The 20,765-nt window shown below is 39.1% G+C and overlaps 1 protein-coding gene across 23 annotated transcripts in view; it reads left to right on the top strand.

Annotated features, from left to right (window-relative positions):
• Window positions 1-20,765, top strand: part of ANK2 (ankyrin 2) — a 598,819-nt gene that overhangs the window by 515,967 nt on the left and 62,087 nt on the right. For 10 of the 23 annotated variants that reach the window (XM_030564738.1, XM_030564740.1, XM_030564757.1 and 7 more), the window contains 3 exons: window positions 5,153-5,297; window positions 10,776-10,878; window positions 11,739-11,842. In XM_030564738.1, coding sequence (XP_030420598.1) covers window positions 5,153-5,297; window positions 10,776-10,878; window positions 11,739-11,842 — 352 coding nt within the window. Of the gene's footprint in view, window positions 1-5,152; window positions 5,298-7,152; window positions 7,165-10,775; window positions 10,879-11,738; window positions 11,843-16,328; window positions 16,371-17,346; window positions 17,383-20,765 lie in introns of all 23 variants that reach the window. The other 13 variants (XM_030564743.1, XM_030564748.1, XM_030564756.1 and 10 more) reach the window with 5 other exon arrangements.

The raw sequence follows: 20,765 nt of genomic DNA on the forward strand, positions 1-20,765 counted from the left end.
ACAAAAATCTCCTAGTAACTGCATTTTGAGAGCTGACCTTTGCATCTAATGTGACCTGCCACTTTACCACCATGATGTCAACTCCTCAACACGTTTAATATTACAAAGGACACCAGCACAAGTATCTACTGCTGGCTACTCTTCCTAGGTTAAGCCAGCTACCCTCCTGCTCCTCCACTGTGGTAGTGTGTCTCTCTGCAAGTCCTGGGGAGTTCATCAGACTGCTAGTATTATTATAATTATGTATTATTTTATTAATTTGTAATTAAATAGTGTTCAGAGGCCTCAGTCAGAATGAGGGTCTTACTGAATTAGTCATGAACAAGTGCATCTGCAGTATTGATCTCACGTGAGGAGAGAGAATCTCTCAATTAATCAGGGCCACAATTTAGGGCTTTAGCTGTGAAAGCTAACCCACTGAACTCCTCCTACAAGTTAGTAGGCAGCCAGCGCAGATCATGAAGCTTCAGGGTCAACTGGTCTGTGCATCATGATTTGCTTATTAAGCCGTGTAAATTAAATGTTGTTAATTTGACAGGTAATGTGATGACACAACTTAATAGAAAACACTAGTAGGTCAGATTAATTATTTCTAACTTGATAAAAGAGGGCAGGTTTTTATATTGCTACAAAACTACCATCTGAGGTGATTTTTCTGTGTAAATGCACTCATGATCACCTGAACGTCAAGCTCTCCCGAGTCTGTCTTTTTGTATGTTTTTGTGTATCACAATTGGACATCAGTCCTGATTGTGGCCCACGGGTGTTACTATATATATTAATAATACTGACGTGTAAGATGGAATGTCTGTTTGTTACATACAATTAAGCAACTCTCTCCGCATGCCTGTAATCCTCCTGCAATGAATTAACACATTCAGGTAACCGTAACTGTATGAGAAGTTGCTTTAAGTTAATATATAGACTGTAGTTAGATTTGATAAATTAAATAATATGTATTTGCTTGTACTCTAGGCCACAGTATTCTTTCATTGCTATTAAGGACATGTTTACAGTGTCCCGCAGTTCCAAAAGCTAGACTTTGGGGTGTGTGAATAGCATTACGCACTAAAATGCTGTGCAGTAGCTCCCCCGTGTGGTGCTGCGGGCATAAACGAAAAGGTTCCTACTTCACCTTAATGTAATCGTGTTTGTAGAGGACTACTCTAATGCGAATTAGGGACCTTTTATTTCATGCCCGCAGCATCCACGCAGGGGAATTACAGCGCAGAACTTTGGTTCCTACTGTTATTCACACCCCCACAGTCTAGCTGTTGGAACAGTGGAATAGAGTAGACCTGTCTTCAGTGTTGTGATAAAAGAATGGGATGACTCAAGGCATTGGTAATGGTGCCTTTCCCAGCACTGCTTCAAGGATAGGCTAAGCCAACAGTGTTATAACTGTCCATTTGTCATTGTGAAATGTGTTAATGGTCTCATTACAGTTCACAGTGTACAGATGTCCACATCACCCTAAACAATTAGTACTAATTGGTACCACTATTGGCAGTTGCAGCTCAGACACCAAAGTTTGAATGGGTCATTTTTTGAAAGGGATGCTAGTGGGATGAAAGCTGGTAAGGTTTTGCCTTTGTTTCCACTATAGATGGAATGCTTGGCATGATTGTAAGTTTTCATTTTATATGAAAAATCATTTGAAATTCCTTTTAAACAGTTTTCCCTTGATATCTTCCAAGGTTTAAATAAGTCCTGTGGTTTATATTGTCACGTTCTCAGGAAGCATTGTTTGACAAAAGACAGGAAATATGCAACAATTAAATGCATTCTCTTGTTTTCTGTGAAACAATGCCCAGTCTCATTTTCTTGCAGTATTACAGATGTAATTTTAAAAGGCTTTGTAGTTACCCTTTAAAGATTTAGATGTGTATATAGATTAGATAGAGCTAGACAGATTATTAAAAAAGCTGATTTTATTTGTTTTTGGATGTCAGATTTTCAGATGTTTTTACTTAACAGCTGGAAATAATGCTTGACCAAGCTAGAAAAGTTCAACTGAAATCAAATGTTAATCTCTTTATGAAAACAAATACCAGCATTTCTGTATTTACAATTAAACAGTATTCATTTAGCCTGCTGTCCTAGTTAAATTGAGCAGAAAAAATGACACATTATCCTGAGTATAGATGTTAACAATAATACATTGTCAGTATAATTTCCTCTCTTGTTTGCCTTTGCTAAACTAATCAGATTTGCATATTTGGACTGCATATCATAGAGGCATCCAAACGAAGGCCCCCTGGCAACTTCACTAGAACTCAAAGAAAATTTGCAGAACTCAGAGCACGTAAGAGTGCTGTCTCCTTTGATACAAAGTAGTTTCTGGAATGCTGCAGTGTTGCTTCTCGAGCTGGGCAAATCAAGGTGGAGCATCACAGCTAGGACTCATAATTTTTGCAGGTCCTATCTCAGCATCAGAGTTGCCGTCTGCTTCATTTGATGCTGGTGCAGCTCTGAAATGAGAAAACCTGGAAACTTCTGTGATTAGTGGACTGGAATTACTGGTGAGGGCCACATGGTAGATCTCTGTGGTCTGCATTTAACACATAGGGACACACTGTAGTTATGGAATGCCACACTAAGGAGTTGGGAAAGAGGATGGGAAGACATCAGGTTAAATGAATATTCTCACTGGGGCCAGGATAAACCATTCTCTCCAATATGGATATGGTTCACACTAGAAATGTATAAAGAAATGGGAGGAAACTTCCACGTGTCACGTAGAGATGTAAGTTCAAAGATGATGATTCTCCTGAGAAAAACAAGTTATTACTTCATTCATGCATTCTGTGTGAGGGACCCTACTTTCCCCACCTCAGTTGGTCCCAAAAGCACAAATTTATTCACCTTCAGAACATGTTGTAAGGTCCATCTGTTTACCTAGCCTTTGGGAGAGAAATGGGCATGATAATGGCCGATACTTGAGGTAATAGGGGCTAATTTAGGTTTTGATTTTACCTTTGGTGAATTATTTTCTTGTTCATAGTGGTTCATTTTTCCACCATCAGTGTGATTGTATTTCCAATTTATGGCAAATGGGCATGGAGCTTCTGAGTATCAGTTGCCATGTTTTAAAAATTAGACTCTTACGGGTAACCATGCAAGGATGTTTGTTGTCAGGAGTGACACAATGTCCTTTGGAGTACAGTTTGAATGTCTGAGAATTCAAATGAGGACTGACTTGTACCTGTCAGTCACAGTGACAAAAAAATGTACCTTTCTGAGTTGAAACCAACAGTTTGCAATCAAAAAAGAAATTTTCTCAGCATCCACTGTCAGTCCAAGCATCTAATGTAGCTGTGGATAAAAGAACTGTCACACTCTCTGGAGTGGCTCACGACACTGAGTGCCTATTTCAGGGCAGACTGTCAGAAGCAGGGTCAACAACCCGCACCCGTGATATGTTCTATAATTAGATTTCACCAAACCAGTAACCAATGTTACTACAGTAGTCTTAAAATGGAGTCACAGACAGTCTCCTTAATCACGTCAGTCTATCTGAGCACCCAGAAGCTGGACTATGTGACAAATGATCACTTAAACCAAAAATCACAAAATATTCTGGTTTCACCCTGTCCCAAGAGAACAGTCACTCACCCAGGTAGATTTACATCCTAGACCTCACTCCAAAGATGATGCTGGTAACCCATTCAATAGTAAACTAACCAAACATTAGATAAGAATAAGGAATGAGAGTTATTGAGAGGTTAAAGCAGGCAAAAATATATGTACAGGTAAATCATAGTCTATAACAGTAGTCCCCAAACTGTGGGGCATTCCCCTGTGAGGGACACAGAGGAATGTTCAGGAGGGCAGACAACAGGGCCAGAGCCAGCCTCTATGGGGGCGGGCTGGCAGAAGGGAGCATCACACTTCCAGCCCTGCTCTGCCCCCAGATAAGCTATGCCCCTAGCCTCGCTCCTCCCCCAACCCTGGTCAGTCCCCAGTCCTGTTCCAACTCCAGGTCCAGCTCCTCCCTCCCTCTTCCTCCCAGCCCCAGCTCTCCACTCTTCCCCCAGCCCAGCTCTGCCCTCTTTTCCTCTTTGCCCCACGACCAGCTCTGCCTGTAATCCCAGCTCCTCCCCCAGTTCCACCCCCAGCTCTGTCTTCAGCCCAAGCTCCTCTGCTGAGGAAGCCTTGGCTGTACCATAATGGGGGGCGGGGGAAGGTCATGGATGGATTCCATTACTGGTAAGGGAGGGTGCAAAAGTTTGAGCACTATTGGTCTATGATTTCAAAAGGTCTCAGAGATGTAGTAGTCTCCCAGTTTCCCATAAGTCTGTTAGGGCTACTCAAAGGAATTCTGGGATATCTGTCTGCTCATTCAGGTATTCTGCCCTGCTAGAATCCAAACAGTTCAGAGATGAATTTTTTTCCTTTGTCCATACTTAAAGTTTCTTCTCGTAGAAAAACAAGTTGACAGTTCTAACCAAGTCCGCTCTTTCTTTGATGATGGAGAGAAGGTAATGCATTTAGGGTCTTTGGTCATGATACGCAATGACCATTTGCTTTGCAAAGCACAATAATTAGCAGCTTCCTGTTACTGTCCTTCATTTGCTTTACATGGCTTCTTTCTTTTTGGTGAGTCACTTAGATATAGGGTATATACAATGTCAATGTGTGCTACTACATTCTAACAGTATTCAGATAAGTGATAACTATGCATGCAACATCCCATTAGTTTTCATGCAGTTTAAACACCAACCACATTCGAATCTATTTAACAACCACTTTGATCTATAGCAATACACAAGTGAATTGGCCTGGCTTCCAGCTGTGAGTTTGTCAGGTTTTTAGCTCACACCTAGGTAGCTGGCTGGCACCAGCATTACAGGAACCAAACTAAAAGATAATCTACAGAATGATAGAGAAATTAGTCCTTCAAAAAATCCATGCAGTGGCAAAAAATGGAGGACAAAAATTGATTGCTTACTCACCTTGATTTTGATTTGATTTTTATCCTGCTTGATGTGCCAGTTTTGTTAGTGTATTTAATTGTTCGTAATTTGCAGTGCTGTGTGTGTGGGAATTACCCATTTGTGCCATCCCGCTGACATGCTACCCCAATCTGTAAATAATGTGGGACTTGTGAGTTTACTGATCCCTGTGGATTATGTTTGTGTTTTGTTTCAAGGTGATGACACAATGACTGGAGATGGGGGAGAATACCTCAGGCCAGAGGACTTGAAAGAACTAGGTGATGACTCTTTGCCCAGCAGCCAGTTCCTAGATGGTATGAACTATCTGAGGTACAGCTTGGAGGGAGGCCGGTCTGACAGGTATTTTACCTGAAATGATATGTTTGTATGATGAGTTAGAGCATAATTTTGTTGAATAGTTAAGCTCTCTGCACAGACCTCCTCAATGTCTTTAATTCAAAATAGCTATGTGATATACCTGTTCCTTCTCATTTCAATAATTATTGTCACTTCTTAGAAGAAAAGTGTAGTCAAAAGAAAGTCATGGGAAGAAAACTATCAGGAACCAAATACATTTGGTATGGGGGGGAAAAGAGTTTACAACTGAGGGTGACCTAATTCTCTTGTATACTAATACTGTACATGGTCCTAACATCCCAAAGGGCTTAAGGAAAAGTCTGTCCATGATTCACGGTAGAGCGTTAATCAAGGGCATGGTTTAAGAATAAGAGCAATGTTGTTGTAGTCACACGAAGGAGGAGTGATATTGGCTATGTGGTAGGGTCACTTAGTTTTCCTAACCTCCAGTTGGCACAGAGCAGATGGCTCAGAATCAGGGGATGGTTGGCCGAGATATTTTAGTGCTTCAGAAGCATGCTCCTTTCTAGCATGTTTTACCAACCACAGCACAGAAGCTATCTTGGGGCTATCTTGCACAGATGGGTGTTGTTGCTAGGGTGTGCTACTGCTTAGAGAAGTGCACCATCATATTGTAAAGCCAAAATCAAAAAGAGTAATAGCCCTTTACACTTCAAAAAGGTTTATTGTAATTCACACCAAGTCAGTGTCATCTACATTACAATACAGGGTACAGTTTTCAAACTTTGGCATTTAACTAGTGAGCATAAATGCATAATCAGGTCCCCAAACTGCCAGATAGACATCTACATTTCTAAGTCAGAGTCAAGTGCCCAAAGAGGGAAATGAGTGTCCAAGATTAGGCATCCAGGTTTGAAAATTGCAATGTCTAGTATAAATTACTCATGTCATTTCCAGATCTAGTGCGTTCAGAGGTGGTATTTCTTTAAAAAAATGTTTGTCAAGATTTTAGCCACACAATTTGCAACCCAGGCCACTGTCCAATGTAGTATGTTATTCCAGCACCAAACAGGATCCGATCCAAAGCCCAGTGAAATCAGTGGAGTTGTTTCAGTTGACTTCAATGGGCTTCGGATCACTCTCGGAACAAAAGAAGCCAGAAAATTACTCAGATTGTATCACAAGATATCTAAACCCCTAAGCATTTAGGCCTTCCAAACTTGGAGCCTTTGCTGCTCCAGTAAATCCAATGAATCCTACAGCACAATGGTTAAAAAAAATCAAAAAGCGTTAACAGTAATCTGCTGGTGGTGGTGATACTGATTTTTTTTTTCTTTTTGATTTTCAACGAGTTGTGTAAGAAGGCTCACATAGATTAATGCTGGGCTAGATTCAGTTCTCATTTATGGCAGTGTAAATCTTGAGCACATGCGTAGATTTCAGGGGATTTACACTAGAATATTTGAGACAAAAATCTGGTCCACAGTTTGCAATATAAAAATTATTTTGCTGTCTTGTATCGGATCTGTTTAAACTGAAATGCAGCAAAAAGACATCCAGAAAGAAGAATCAAACAAAAATGTGCATTTTCCCAGGTCCATCTTTCTGCTTTTCTTTCACTAATATGGTAGGGTCATATTCATGGGAATTACCACCAAAACTGCCTAAATAAAGTTGCTTTGCTTCAGTATCTGAATCAGAGACAATGCAATGCAATAGAGATTTCATTTTTTCTGCTGTAACAAATGCAGCACAGCAAATCATGTAAGCAGCCCATTTTCATGTATTATTATGCATTTAAAATTATATTTTAAAAGCTTATATTTTTCTTTTGTAACCATATTCTCTGTTTATTATTTCTCTCTCCCCATCATTCTTTTTAATATGCTTTCATTAGCACTATGCCCAGGTAGGTATTACACAGCATGTAAACAATGTAGTCCCCAGTACACTCGTGCAACACCAATCACTATTCATCCATTTTGCAGGCCTGCTGATGGATCTAGGAGACTTACTTACTGGAGTTGTTGTTTTCACAGGGCCAAATGAATGGCATTGCTATTGGAGTTAGTTATATTCTCAGACAAGAGAAATGACCTGGCCTATAGTAGCATATAATGATCTCTCAGCTAACCTAGGTTCAGGAAAGGCCCAGGTTTGTGATTCAGCATATGACCTCCACTCCTCAACTTAACTCAAATGTATCTGCCATGTCAGATGGGAAAGATTTTCTATCCGTAAGTGGTGCCCTGTTAGGGAATGTTTCCAAGACTAGTTTATATAAAGTTGCAGGGGGCTCAAGGAATTTTCACAGAGTGCTCAGGCAACAGAAAACATTTTGTATTTCCCACACCAGGTGTCACCTGTGGTAAATGCTACATTTATCCTCTTAACTGGTCACTAATGGGGTGAATAGAGTCCCAGTGATCCAGTGCATCCTGCAGTGGTGAATTTGGCAACATTATCTGAACCAACCATACAGAGAGTCTATGTTTTTGTAGATTTCCTAGAGTATGTTGCCTCTTATTTAATGTAACTTTATGTGACAATATTCTAAAAGCCTAAAAAAATAATTAGTGTACGTGTCTCTTAATCAGCTCTGTTCAACACCACTACTCGTTAATAGTGAGGTCCTGGTTGCCATAAGCACCCTTGCTTCTAGTTTTACACCACTTAGTGTATCTCAGCACCAGATGCTTTAGCAAATGGTTGTTCCTTATGTATGCAACTGATATAATCCATAGAACATGAGCAATGCCATCTCAGTATTTATCTTAAACAAAATTTTAATGGAAATGTTATACTCCTAATTCATCACAGACCTCAGTCACATTTGTGTAACTATCACGTCTCTTGATAATATCCATACCTTCAATGTACTGGGCCTGTATTTATGAACATATACCATTCACTGGGCATGTTCTGGGCAAATTGTAATAGTAATGCCTCCTGACCATAGGAGAATGAGGACCAAATCACTGCAGGATGTCTATATTACAGCTAGGAGCCTCCCAACACAGGTAGACAAACTCATGCTAGTGGGCCTTGGACAAATGCTCTACAAATAACAGCATGGATATTGCGGCTCCAGTGGAGACTCGGGCTAGTCACCCAAGCTCAGACTCAGGGGTCGTCAGGGCTTGAGAGCTCAAGCTGCCAGCTGAGCGGCAACATCAAAGTTATTTTTAGTACGCTACTTTGAGCCCCACTAGTAGAAGTTGGTCTACCCAGGCTGGGAGGTGTAGACATACCCTTAGAGACCAGCAGTAGAGCCTAGTACATGTTTCTTTTCACTCAGTAGTGGGCTGATGAAACCTTACGTTAGCTGAACAGCAGGACCTATGATTTGGATGGCAAACCCCTTGCAAGCATTGCATGGCACTGTAAATCAGCAGTGAATGTTTCAAGCATTAAAGCAAGTAAAGGATAGTGGAGAAAAATGGGGTGTCTGCTACTGATGTTTAATTTCTGATATAAGAATGACTATTTACTGAAGTAATGTTATTATTGAAAACAAGGTGTAGCACTACAAAATATCTGCCAAGGTAACATATGTGTATTCAAAATGGCCTACAACCAAGGCTTCAAACAATACATTTTATTTAAAACAAGTTATACATGGACTAAAATGCATGAGATGAAATCCTAGCCCCACTGAAGTCAATGGGTGTTTTGCCATTGCCACTGCCTTCAGTGGAGTCAGAATTTCATCCAGGGAATGTACAATATCCACAAAATTTCATATATCATCCTTGCTCAATTCTGTTTGCCCACTCATCAGGGTAAGTAATATTTGATGACGTGCAAGCGAAATATCATTAGTTTTTTAACCATCATTATCCTGGTCAGAGTGGGTGAGAAGGTATTCTGCACTAATTTTCATGGCAGTTTTCCAAGGCTGATATTCATGTAATATTTTCATCATCTTTGTACAATCCACTTAATATGGCAGGCATGCAATGGAAGGGCATTGGTAGCTCTTTTAATTTTATGTATCTCTAATGTAAATATGCCATGCTATTTATTGGTAAAATACAGATACTGCAAGAACCTATTGGATGAATGTAATTATATACACTGTCATTGAACAGGATCTGTTGCTGCAATATTTTTGTCTGACTTCCAATAGGTTTACATTTAATAGTACTTATTTCAATCTAATGTATACTTAATATTTAAAATGATACTTGAAAATAAATTATCCCATTTTAAACCTACAAATATATTGAATTCTTATGGTATGTGGAGAACAAGGACACCCACTGTTAATTAGAGTAAGCTCTGATTGAGAGAGAGATGTAAATTAACCACTAACCAACCGGGAGTAGAAGACAGCTTCCCATATGGGCATGTTCTTTCAAAACTGTCCGTTATGGGGTTTCTTCCCTCTTCCTCTGAAGCATCTGGTACTAGCCATTGTCAGAACGTTTATTGGGCTAAGTGGCCCACTGGTCTGATCCAGTTCGGCAGTTCCAGTGTTCTAATGTTTGTACATTATCATGGACAGTACCCACACAAGTGCACAAGTGCAATCCATGAGAACATAGCTAGTTTCTAACCTTAAATGTAATGTGTCCTTAGCTACATAGAATAGTAACAAGGAATACACTTACATGAATATAAAGTGATACCTGCAAAATCTGATGGGGTGTGAGTTGTTGATTTTTCGCCAAAAAAAAAAAAGGCACAAACATCCTGTATATACTGTTGTTTTTAATATTTAAAGGGCAAAAGTAATACTTCTGTGTGGCAGAAACCCCATATTAGCTTGATATGTCTTTGTGTGCTGGGATATCTTTGTTTTGTTTTGCTTTTTTGGATTTTGCTTTGAGCGAGCAGATATTGCAGTTAAGTTCCGAGCTGGGTGCTTGGAAGCAGCTTATAATTGCCTCACATCTCTCATTGCTGCAGCAACCCATGTTTTGTAGGGCTGTGTGTACATACAAAGGAACCCGTGCTCACATTTTGGATTGCTGTTTTAGAGATGCTGCAGGCATGCAGGAGGCTCTTTGTTTTACACAAGAAGCATGTGACTGGCCACAGTTCGCCTTGCTGTGTACCTTCCAGGGGACAAAAATGAACCTTACTCATTTATAATTTGAGTCAGAGAATGAAGCCTCTCGTCAAATATTTGCATCTTTTTTTTCTTAGACAATTCACTTGTATTATGGAGCAGGAGAGAGAACTTCTTCAAAGAGCCTCAGCAGGAGTTCCTCTTTTGTATAAGGGAAGCAATTAAGCTACATAGCTAATTTAAAGCATTGGTGGTTAGAAAATAAAACAGATTGTGATCTAGCTTAATCTCTTGGGTTCTCCTTTGAATTAAATGAGGAGTCAGTCAAAAGACTGGTTCAGCGCTCAGTCAGAGATCCACAAGACACTATTTATACTCCCCCTGGAAGTTGCATTATATTTGCTAACAGCACGCTTTTTTCACTCTTCCGCTTGGTCCATCATCCCATTTTCACAATACCTTCTCAACTGCTGATATATTGCCATGGCATCCTGCCAACCTACCAGCCTGCGGTCCTTCAGTTCAGACAGGTCCCACACGTTGAGCCATGCCTCCTACCTGAGAGACAGTGCCATGATTGATGATACAGTCATAATCCCCAGCCACCAGGTAAGACCTTTCTCTTTATCTCACTGATAACTTGCACAATGTGCATTTATTTTAAATATTCAATTTTGGAAATACACCTCTACCCCGATATAACACTGTCCTTGGGCGCCAAAAGATCTTACCATGTTATAGGTGAAACCGCATTATATCGAACCAGAGTGCGCAGCCCCACCCCGCCAGAGTACTGCTTTACTGCGTTACATCCTAATTTGTGTTATATCGGGTCATGTTATATTGGGGTAGAGGTGTGTGAAAAAGAATCCCTGTTTGGATTCTGTAAACTGTATGATGTAATGTATGCTGTAGTATTAATTGCACCATAAACTTGTCTAATTTCGAACTGTTATTAAATGAACTAGCTTATTGTATAATGCTGAAGTATATTCTGTATTAACCAGAAATGTGTAAATGCATTTACAGTACGTCTTTATAGTGCTTTCCATTGCATCTGATTTTTGAGCAATGTTAATAGGCATGGGGTCAAATGTTCAATTGCTGTAAATGAAATCAAAGGAGCTTTGCTGATTTACACCAGCTGAGAATCTAGTCCACTATTCAGAGAGAAGATTTTTGAAGACACAATCAAGTCATTTAAAGAGGGGTCAATCTGGTCACTCCCAGTATTCCTGGCTCACTGGGGCCAGTAACATTTGTGATTGCTTTGAAAAAGCACAAGATGTTACAATAAGGTGCTTGTAGTACTTTGATGTCATTATTGCTCATTTTTAATTGTTGCCTCTTTTAAAGTGTTAATCATTTTCCTCCCTGCTGTACAAAAATAACTCTTACTTATGATGTATTTGGCTCATTGCTTTTAAATATGGAAACACAAATTAATAAGAGTTCTTTCACATGCTCAGGTATCAACTCTGGCCAAGGAAGCTGAAAGGAATTCGTATCGCTTAAGCTGGGGCACTGAAAACTTGGACAATGTGGCGCTTTCTTCAAGCCCTATTCATTCAGGGTGAGTAACCCAATCCACTGATATGTACGAAGAGAGTGAGAGAAACAGAGTGAGAATAACTGAGGTCCCAGCTGCTTGAGCTAATGCTTAACTTGGAGTTGAATAATACTTTATTACAATCTAGTATTTAAAATAAATTGTTATAACCATTCAGATTCATCCAGACAGAAGAATATGATTATGGGCCTGATCCATTGACCATTGAAGTCATTGAGAATCTTTCCATTGACTTCAGCAAGCATTGCATCAGGCTTTACATGAGGGATTTTGACTGATTACTACTTAAGAATGGCCACACTGTGTCAGACTAAAGGTCCATCTAGCCCAGTATCCTGTCTGCCGACAGTGGCCAATGCCAGGTGCCCCAGAGAGAATACATAATCATCAAGTGATCCATCCCCTGTCACCATTCCCAGCCTTTGGCAAACTTTTAATACCCACCCCCCAAAAATGCTTGGTTTTTATGAAGAGAAAAAGCACATCAGGCCTTTTTTCCTTTCACTGATAATGGAGAGCAAGGGCTTGATCTTGCCACGTGACGATCACCTCTTGTGAGATCATTTGACATCAGTGAAAGTTAGGGAGCTGAGCAACTTTGAGCCCTCAGCACCTTCCTATATCAGGCCTTCACAAAATGAAATTGCAAAGAAGTGAGAGAAGGGAGGCTAAGTGAACTGTGCAAGTGTTTTTGGCAAGTATAGTAAACTATGCTCCAGAAGAGCAGTATGTAATGAAAGTTGTGAAAAAATTCTGAAAATCACCAGTGCTACAATCAGAATCTTGAGGGACTGTCTCTTCTAATGAAGATTATCTTTCTAATAAATAAAGTGAATAGTGGTTGTTTGTGTGATGCAAAAATCCAGCACAGTAAGTTATGTTTATTGCTAATCAATTAATGTCCTCCAAGTAACATTCAAGTAGCCTTATGAATGTTTTGGTTTACACGTTCCTGACCAGTTGCCTTCAGCTATCCCCACCACTGATTAGTTTTTTGTCATCATTTTTATTAGAACCAGTCTGGTGAAAGGTGAACAAGACAGAAACTAAATAAACCACACCTGGCCAAATCAGTGTTTATAAATGTTATCCTGTATAGGCAAGAAAAATTGTGGGCTTGTTTGCTTATTTGTAATTTTGGATCAAAAATAAGTTACCCTGAACATTTATATCTAGAGAGTGAGTGTGTCAAGATTTAGATTTTAAATTATTTTGGCAGATAATTCTAGCAATTGGTGCCAAATAAATAAAGGTCTTTTTTCCAGAGGATGTATATTACTTTTCACTACACTACACTTTTACGGTCCAATGATTGCGGGTGATAAATTATTTAGTTTTTATAACAGTGATTTCATATTCTCTGGGACTTGATCATTTCACACTTTCATTCAAAAATTAATCAGTGATTCCTTAGATCTTTTGTATGACCAAGTCTGAGTCAGACAATTAAATGTAATAGAAGCAACTGCCTCTGTAAAGCCATGGGGAAAATAATTATATTTAATAAAAGACAGAGGCAATCTTTGGTATTACTATTCTGTTTTTGATTTATACTGTTAATATGCCAATAAGTTACAATACTAAAGGAGCCTTCAAGAACCAAAATCCAGCCCTTGAAAAATGCCCCATGAAAGTGTATTCTTACCTTCCACTGACTTATCAAAAGAATTAACTTCTCTTTTGTATGTTAAAGGGACACATTGGAGTAAATCATAGTGTTTAGAAAACACTTGTGCTTAACTGAGTTCTAGTATTAACATCTTATTTTAAAACAGAAGCAAATTTAAAACTCTACTTAACTTTTCTCTCTTAATGCTGTTTGTTTAATTATTGCATTTCACTTGGAACAATGAAAACAAATTTGACATTTACATTATTTTCCCACTACCTGAAGTCATTATTAGGTTTTCTTACGCTGGCTGATTGCTGTACTATATGGCTTGCAAACACCACAGGGAAATGTTTAAATCACCAAAGAAAACTTTTTGTTTGCAATTGGGAAACAAGTGTTATGGAAGCATTGATTTTAGGTTGTTTAAAGCATGGGGCTTTGTCCCAAGACCCCACAAAAAGAAAGACAAGGCACCAGGAATGTGGTTTAACTTGGCTATAACTTTGTTAAATAACACCCTAGAATTGATCAGGCAATAACTTGTCCCATGCAGGTTATTCCTTCTTGGTAATCTGTTACATGTGAGGGAGGACTGCTGTCAGCCCTCTACTCCCCCATACACATACACACACTGTTAATGTAGTCTCATGTGCTGGGACTCCACCACCTTCCTCTCATATGAGGACTAAGGAGGTGTGGAGAGGTGTTCTGTCCTTGCTGTCCTGGACATTAGGAGCCCCAGCATCATTCGCACATTCTCCTATTCTGCTTTTAATCGTGGTTTATCAGGAAACCAGACTTCTATTAACAAGCGCCTATACTGGCTACCCATCAAATTGTGACAATGTGAATTTTACAACTTAGCCTACCCACCAGATCACTGGGCTGCAGTGAGGAAGGCAAAAAACCCGTCACATTGCCCAGACCAATTTGGAAATGAGGGAAAGATTCCTTCTGAACTCCAAAAAGATGACTGGCATGCTGCCCACATAGGCCCCAAAACCCCCAACCCCAGGGAGGGAGAGCTGTCGTTGAGCTTTGGCAAGAGGAAGGGCTTATGGCCCTACTTTGGGTGCATAGGAGCCAATAGGTTTATACCGCACCCTTCTGTCTAGCCAGTCAGCCAAAGAGCCCTCCTCCTCAAGATGAGAGACTGAATGCTCACAACAAGGAGAGGAAAAGGGGGTGTGGGGCATCCCTTAAATAGCAAAAAAAAATTCCCTCCTGGCCCTGATAAAGCATCTCATGACTTAGGGTATGTCCACGCTACCCGCTGGATCGATGGGTAGCGATCAGTCTATCAGGGATCAATTTATCATGTCTTGTCTAGACACGATAAATCAATCTCCGAACGCGCTCCCAATATTAACCCTACATGTGGGAGCTGCCCCCCCTAATAATGTGCAATGATTTAGTGTAGAACATTTCCCAATTATTTTGCAGAGTTAGTATTCTCTTTATAACTTAATAAACCAGCTTAAAGGGGAAAAATTCTGCCACATTATGATTTTCCAGCAGGAGGACATCTAACCTCCATTTGAGACAATCAGAGTGTCCTTCTCATTAGGAGACATGCATGAGATGACATGCTTAGCAAAGTCAAGATTGTTTCAGTGTTAGAGACTCTTGGATGCTGTAACCGGTGAGAAGGCAAAGACCTATCACTTTGCTGGAAATGCCAGAGAATATAGTCTCTTCATTTTTTTTAACTTCCTGTCTATATGGAGACAAAGATTTTGGCCATGTTTATACAGGTCTCTTTAAATAGTTTTTTAGTCACACAGTTTACAGTGAGTATGTAATCTCATTGTGAAAGGAGCATAATGTTTTCATTAGGTTGGAAAGTAAAACACTGAATTTGAAGATCTCTTTCCATTTGCAGTTTTTAGATATTGCTTGACAAAAGCACATTTTTGTATCTTTTCCATCTATCTATGTGGTTTGTAGTATTGAATGCAACTGGTACAGTTTTAAGGCACAGTACATATGCAAAATTGTTACATGGTACTTGTTTGTTGGGTTTTGGTGACATGCAAGCAACTCCATCTTTACTCTTCTGAATTATATGATTGCCAGAAATCTTCAAGACAAATGTATATTTAACAGTTAGCTGTTCAGTTTAGTTAAATTTATATTGTAAACAGAGAGGCAATGTGATCAATTGGTTAGAGCATGAGACTGTAGCCAAGAGACCTAGATTCTATTTCCCACTCTGTTATTAACTTGCCCCTGTGATCTAGGGCAAATTGTCACTTAGGGCTTTTCTATCCAGTGATTTAATGCACTGCAAGCCAGGATGTGAATCTACAGCACAAAAGCTGACCATGTGGACCTGCTACAGTGCACTAAAAATTCCCTAGTGCACTTCTGTCTATTCCCATTTCAAATAGCAGTATGGCAAAGCACATTATAGAACTTTCAGGATGCGGTATCAAGCTTTACGTAACCAGATAGTATATGGCAAGTTAGTGCACAGTAAATTCACACCCAGGCTTGCCACACATTGAATGACTGTGCAGACAAGCCCTTAACCCCTTTGTGTTTCAGTTTCCACTCCTGTTAAAATGGAGATGATAATGCTTACATTTTATATATTAAAAAAGGAGATCCTCAGATGAAATGCATTGCATACTTAAGTCCTATGTATTATTTTTATTATTACATATACACATACATTTATTAAATAGACATTATGGAAATAGAAGTCTGATTGGTTAATAGACAGTCCAAATGGATGTGTATCTAGCAAAGCTAAACAGTTGGGGTTGTGTTAGTGAGTTTACCCTCCTGGAAATCATTACTTCCATCAGTGGGTCTAGAAAACAGTAGAGAATCAGCAGCTGAAATTGACAAATAATTAAGAGTTATCATTCTTAGCTGCCTGTCTGCAAAAAAGGAGATTGGATCATTGCTAACAAGGTAAACAAAATAAATTTAAAGTGTTGTATTTTGGATCCCTTACATTATTTTCCCTAGTGTGACATTTGCTTCCTGGAAATAGTTGTGAAAACAAGACCTGGCAGGTAGCAGCTGAGAGTCTTTTTCAAATGTACAAAATTAAATCATATCAGAATACACTGATGCCTTTAACAGGTTATTTAAAACAAAACTCACATGTGTTTCATTATGGGCAAAGGTCTGCTGATGTCAAAAGAAGTAAATGACACTGGAGACATTCATAATAAGAAAGTGATGTCAGAAAAGTACATAATTGACCATATAATGTATTATTGGGAACATAAATGGTTAGAAGAAGAGTAAAAAGTTTAAACTGTATCACTCTGGAGAGGGAATGAAAGGAGGACCGGAAACATTCTAAACTGGGGTAAGCTGGAGGTTAGAAGATTCTTGATAGGAGACTTGAGAAGAGAGTGTTGAGATGGAATCTTAGCTCTTATGGAATTTGATGTCACCAAAATCTCTTGATGAAATTATTTGAGACATGTAGATACAGAGTTACTCGACTTATGCTGTGAACCCAGTTTTCAAATTTGAACACCTGAACTAGGGAGCACAGTCCCTTATTTGAGTTTCAGATAAGTATTCAGGATTCCAAATGCCCAGTGTAGGTATATGAGTGCCAACCTGAGCACTCCAATTCAGAATTGGGATTAAGACACACATGTAGAGAGGATCTGATGACATCCTAAATCATTCTAATTTTGCCATTGTAGTAACCTATGATGTTTGTTTGTGCTTATATCCCACGCTCACTTTTATCCTCTCATATATACTGTGTGTGTGTGTGTGTGTATGTATGTATATGTGTGTGTGTGTATATCTATACACACACACACAAAGTTACATATTTAAGTGAAAAACCTCTTCTGTTTTCTTCTTATATTTCACTTAATCCGTCCTTTTTTTTCATGCTAAGTGATCTATTCTGTTGCAGCCGCTCCTCTCCATGCCTTGATCATGACAACAGCAGGTGAACGTCTGCATTATTCTGTTAATATGTGGCTCCCTCCTCCCTTTTCATCCTTCTCCTTATTTACCTCACTTCAGGATGCTTTAGTATGTTTATCCACCCACCCGCAGGATGGCAGTTAAACAGAGCCCTATTTTTCAATGTGTCCCTTTTCTCGCAACGGTGTTACTCCCCTTCATCAGAAAAACACTTAATACGAAAAGGGTAAAATTGGTCCTATGTTCATAATTCTGTTTGATTTTATTGATTTCACTTTAATCCTTTATGTAGGTGCCAAGTGCTGCACTATGTGACTATGATTATTTTTTTGCTGAGCCACTGATGTGCTCAGTGCTGCACAGAGCACAGCAAATGATGCAATCTCAACCTGAAGGAGATTGTAATCCATTAACAAACTGAGGTCTGATGCATTCACTGGAGATATGTTCCCTTCGTTTTTTAAAAACATCACTGTTATGGCAGTTGAAAGATACTTTTAAATTCTCAGATGAATAAAATTATTAGGAAAGTAATGAGTCCCAACGTCATTTTTAAAGACTGCACACCAACAGTCCTGCTCTTCATTTAGCATAATACAAGTATTCTCATCAGTGAGGGGTACATTACTGTAGGCAAATTACAATTGTTTCCAGATGCCTTACAGCTAAAGTCATGTTTTTTGTCCTCCCAGAATGTATTTCCCCCCCCCCCATACTACATATAGCTCCGTTTTGACCTAATTCAGCACTCACTGAAGAAACTGAAAAGTCTCCCATTAACTTCGGCGGGCACTGGGGATCAAGGCCTTGATTCTTAATATCTTTGAATGCAAACTTTGGATCAGTTTTCCTCTCCAGCTGTAAACTTGAGAATTGCTGAAGCAGCCTGATAAAACTATTTGTTTCTACTTTTTTCACACTCTGACTAACTCTGAATGCTGCTATCTCCTTGTTTCCTTGTTTCTTATATTAATTAAGCTGACTTAAGATTTCTTAAGTGTATCTATGGTGGATATAGTTCAGTGATGACTGTTATCATTGTTTCCTGCTATATGATGAGACGCATGTGCCTTACTAACTCAATTTAATAATCATTTCTGAACTGACAGTATAATAACGGTGTATTGCTTTTGCATTTTCCGTTTTTATGTTCATTTTAACATTAAGCACAGCCTGTTTTAGAAAGACTCTTCATGGAGCTGTGTTTGCATGGGTGTTCAAATGGTTCTACAGACGGAGATGTGCAGCAGAGTCCCAACAAGCTGGTATTCATTGCTATCTGAAGAGACTAACTCTTAGCAACGCAGTTTACAAAACAATGACACTTAGCAAAGCCCCCAAATAATGTCTTCTTTTCCCCTAACTAGGCCTATCCATTCTGTATTTCCTTATTTATTTCTCTGCTGTATTTTAAGTGAGCACAGAAATAGTTAGCTTACATGTTATTGTCATACCAAGAAAATCAGACCAGGAAATAACTTAGGGGTTGTTTACATGCTGTGACACTAAGGGCTTATCTATAGGAACATTTAGTTTGCAGCAAGCCGGGCTGTCAATCTACCCTACACTAGTCTGCCATGCAGACCGTGCTGATGCACACTAATGGTTCCTTAGTGTGTTTTGTCCTACCCTGCTTTGAAATTGTTAGTGCATGTTAGCAGGGTCCACATGGATAGTTCTTGTGCAGCAGGCTAGTGCAGGGCAGATTCACCCCCGAGCTTGCTGCAAACTAAATGTTCCTGTAGATAAGCCCTTAGCGTCACCGCAGAAAGTTCGCAATACAAAGATTTCTTGGAACTGCATGTCAGCTCTTCATGTTCCCAAGGTAGATAAGTTGAACACCATGCATTTTATATGATTCTTGCAAATGAGACCATATATATTGAAAAAAAAGAAACTCACAAAAGTTTTTGTTCTGTTTTGTGTGGAAAGCTTTGGAGATATCTTGTAAGAGTAATGGGCTTAACCAAAATGACTGCTCTCCCTGTGCTTCCTTCCACCCCAGATATAGTTGAATTTCAGTGGGGTGATATGTATATGATTGTGAATTGCTGAAAGATCCTTTGAAATGAGCGGCCTTATATAATTGGTAACTCTTCCTCATACCATGTTTAACATTTACATCAATATGTAGACATTTGATTATAAAATTTTGGCCTTCATTTATACTCACATAATTTTATATGCATAGACAATTATTTGTGTATTTTTTAGGCAAAGGACAGAATTTACATGCAGAAATCCTCTTAGTCCCAGAGAGTTTTGTGTATGTAAATTCTGTCACATTTGAACGAGTGACAGTGTTTGAAAATAGTGCGTGCAAAGTTGCATGCACAAAGTTGGAAGTCGCACTGAGGCAGCTTTAGGGAATATGGCCCGTAAAGCTTGAATGCTATATTTACACATACTATGACCTACCTCCATGAAGTACATAAAATTACCCTTATGACTTTCATGCACCTCACATATCAACTCCTCACAAATATAGTACAGTCAGTTAGGACCTACATATTGGACAAAATTTAGCAGTTAAACCCCCCATGTAAGTGAGGGCAACTTCACTGATGTCAGTGGGCTGAATTTGATCCATTAAGTAGAGTGAACATTGGTTGGTCTCACCTGTAACCGTTCTTGCCAGAACAGTATGTCTTAGCCTCCTCCCATGGATTACCCAACCTACATCGTATTTCCTGAAATGTATTTGCTTTTCTTCCTTTTAATTGCTTTTCATCTTCCAATACCTACTGCAACTCCCCCTAAAAAGGAGAATTTCACTATCTTGCCCTGAAATTTCCTTTTCACTCTGATTTGGGCCATAATAAGCACTTGACATTTGCTTGCAAGCATGACTAACCCTAAACTCTAGGAAGCACAGCATAGTAACTGCGCTGGTTGATTCAGTCCTGCAAGACTATATTAACTTTAGAATCATATCCTACCTTTGCTAAGCTTCGTTTCCAGCTTTTTTCTTTAAAACTTTGCCAGAAAATGAAACATATTCAAAAGTTGTCCATCCCTACCTCCAGGAGTTTACCTTTATGCTACTGCAGTCACCCTTAACACATGTATATTTTGACTTCATTGCTTTAACTCCTGAATTGCTGTCATCTTGAATCAGGACCCAATTAAAGTTTAAATAGAACATTGTTCTAATAAACCAAATACATCTACTCACACTTAAGAAGTACATTTCTCTGAGATGCATTTATTAAAGGAGGGACCTTTAAATCATGGTGTGTGACAGAATTTTTCAGATATACATAAAGATGTAAAACTAGAAAAGATTCATCTAGCCCATTGTTGTTTTGATACAGGTATGTGTTTTGTGTACTCTAGTTTTAATGGCTCAAAAGAAGGCATTCCCATTACTCACTGGAGAGAGATCTTTCTGAAAGAGTCTTCATG

This window comes from Gopherus evgoodei, chromosome 5 (assembly GCF_007399415.2).
Source record: "Gopherus evgoodei ecotype Sinaloan lineage chromosome 5, rGopEvg1_v1.p, whole genome shotgun sequence".
NCBI classification, from domain to species: Eukaryota; Metazoa; Chordata; order Testudines; family Testudinidae; genus Gopherus; species Gopherus evgoodei.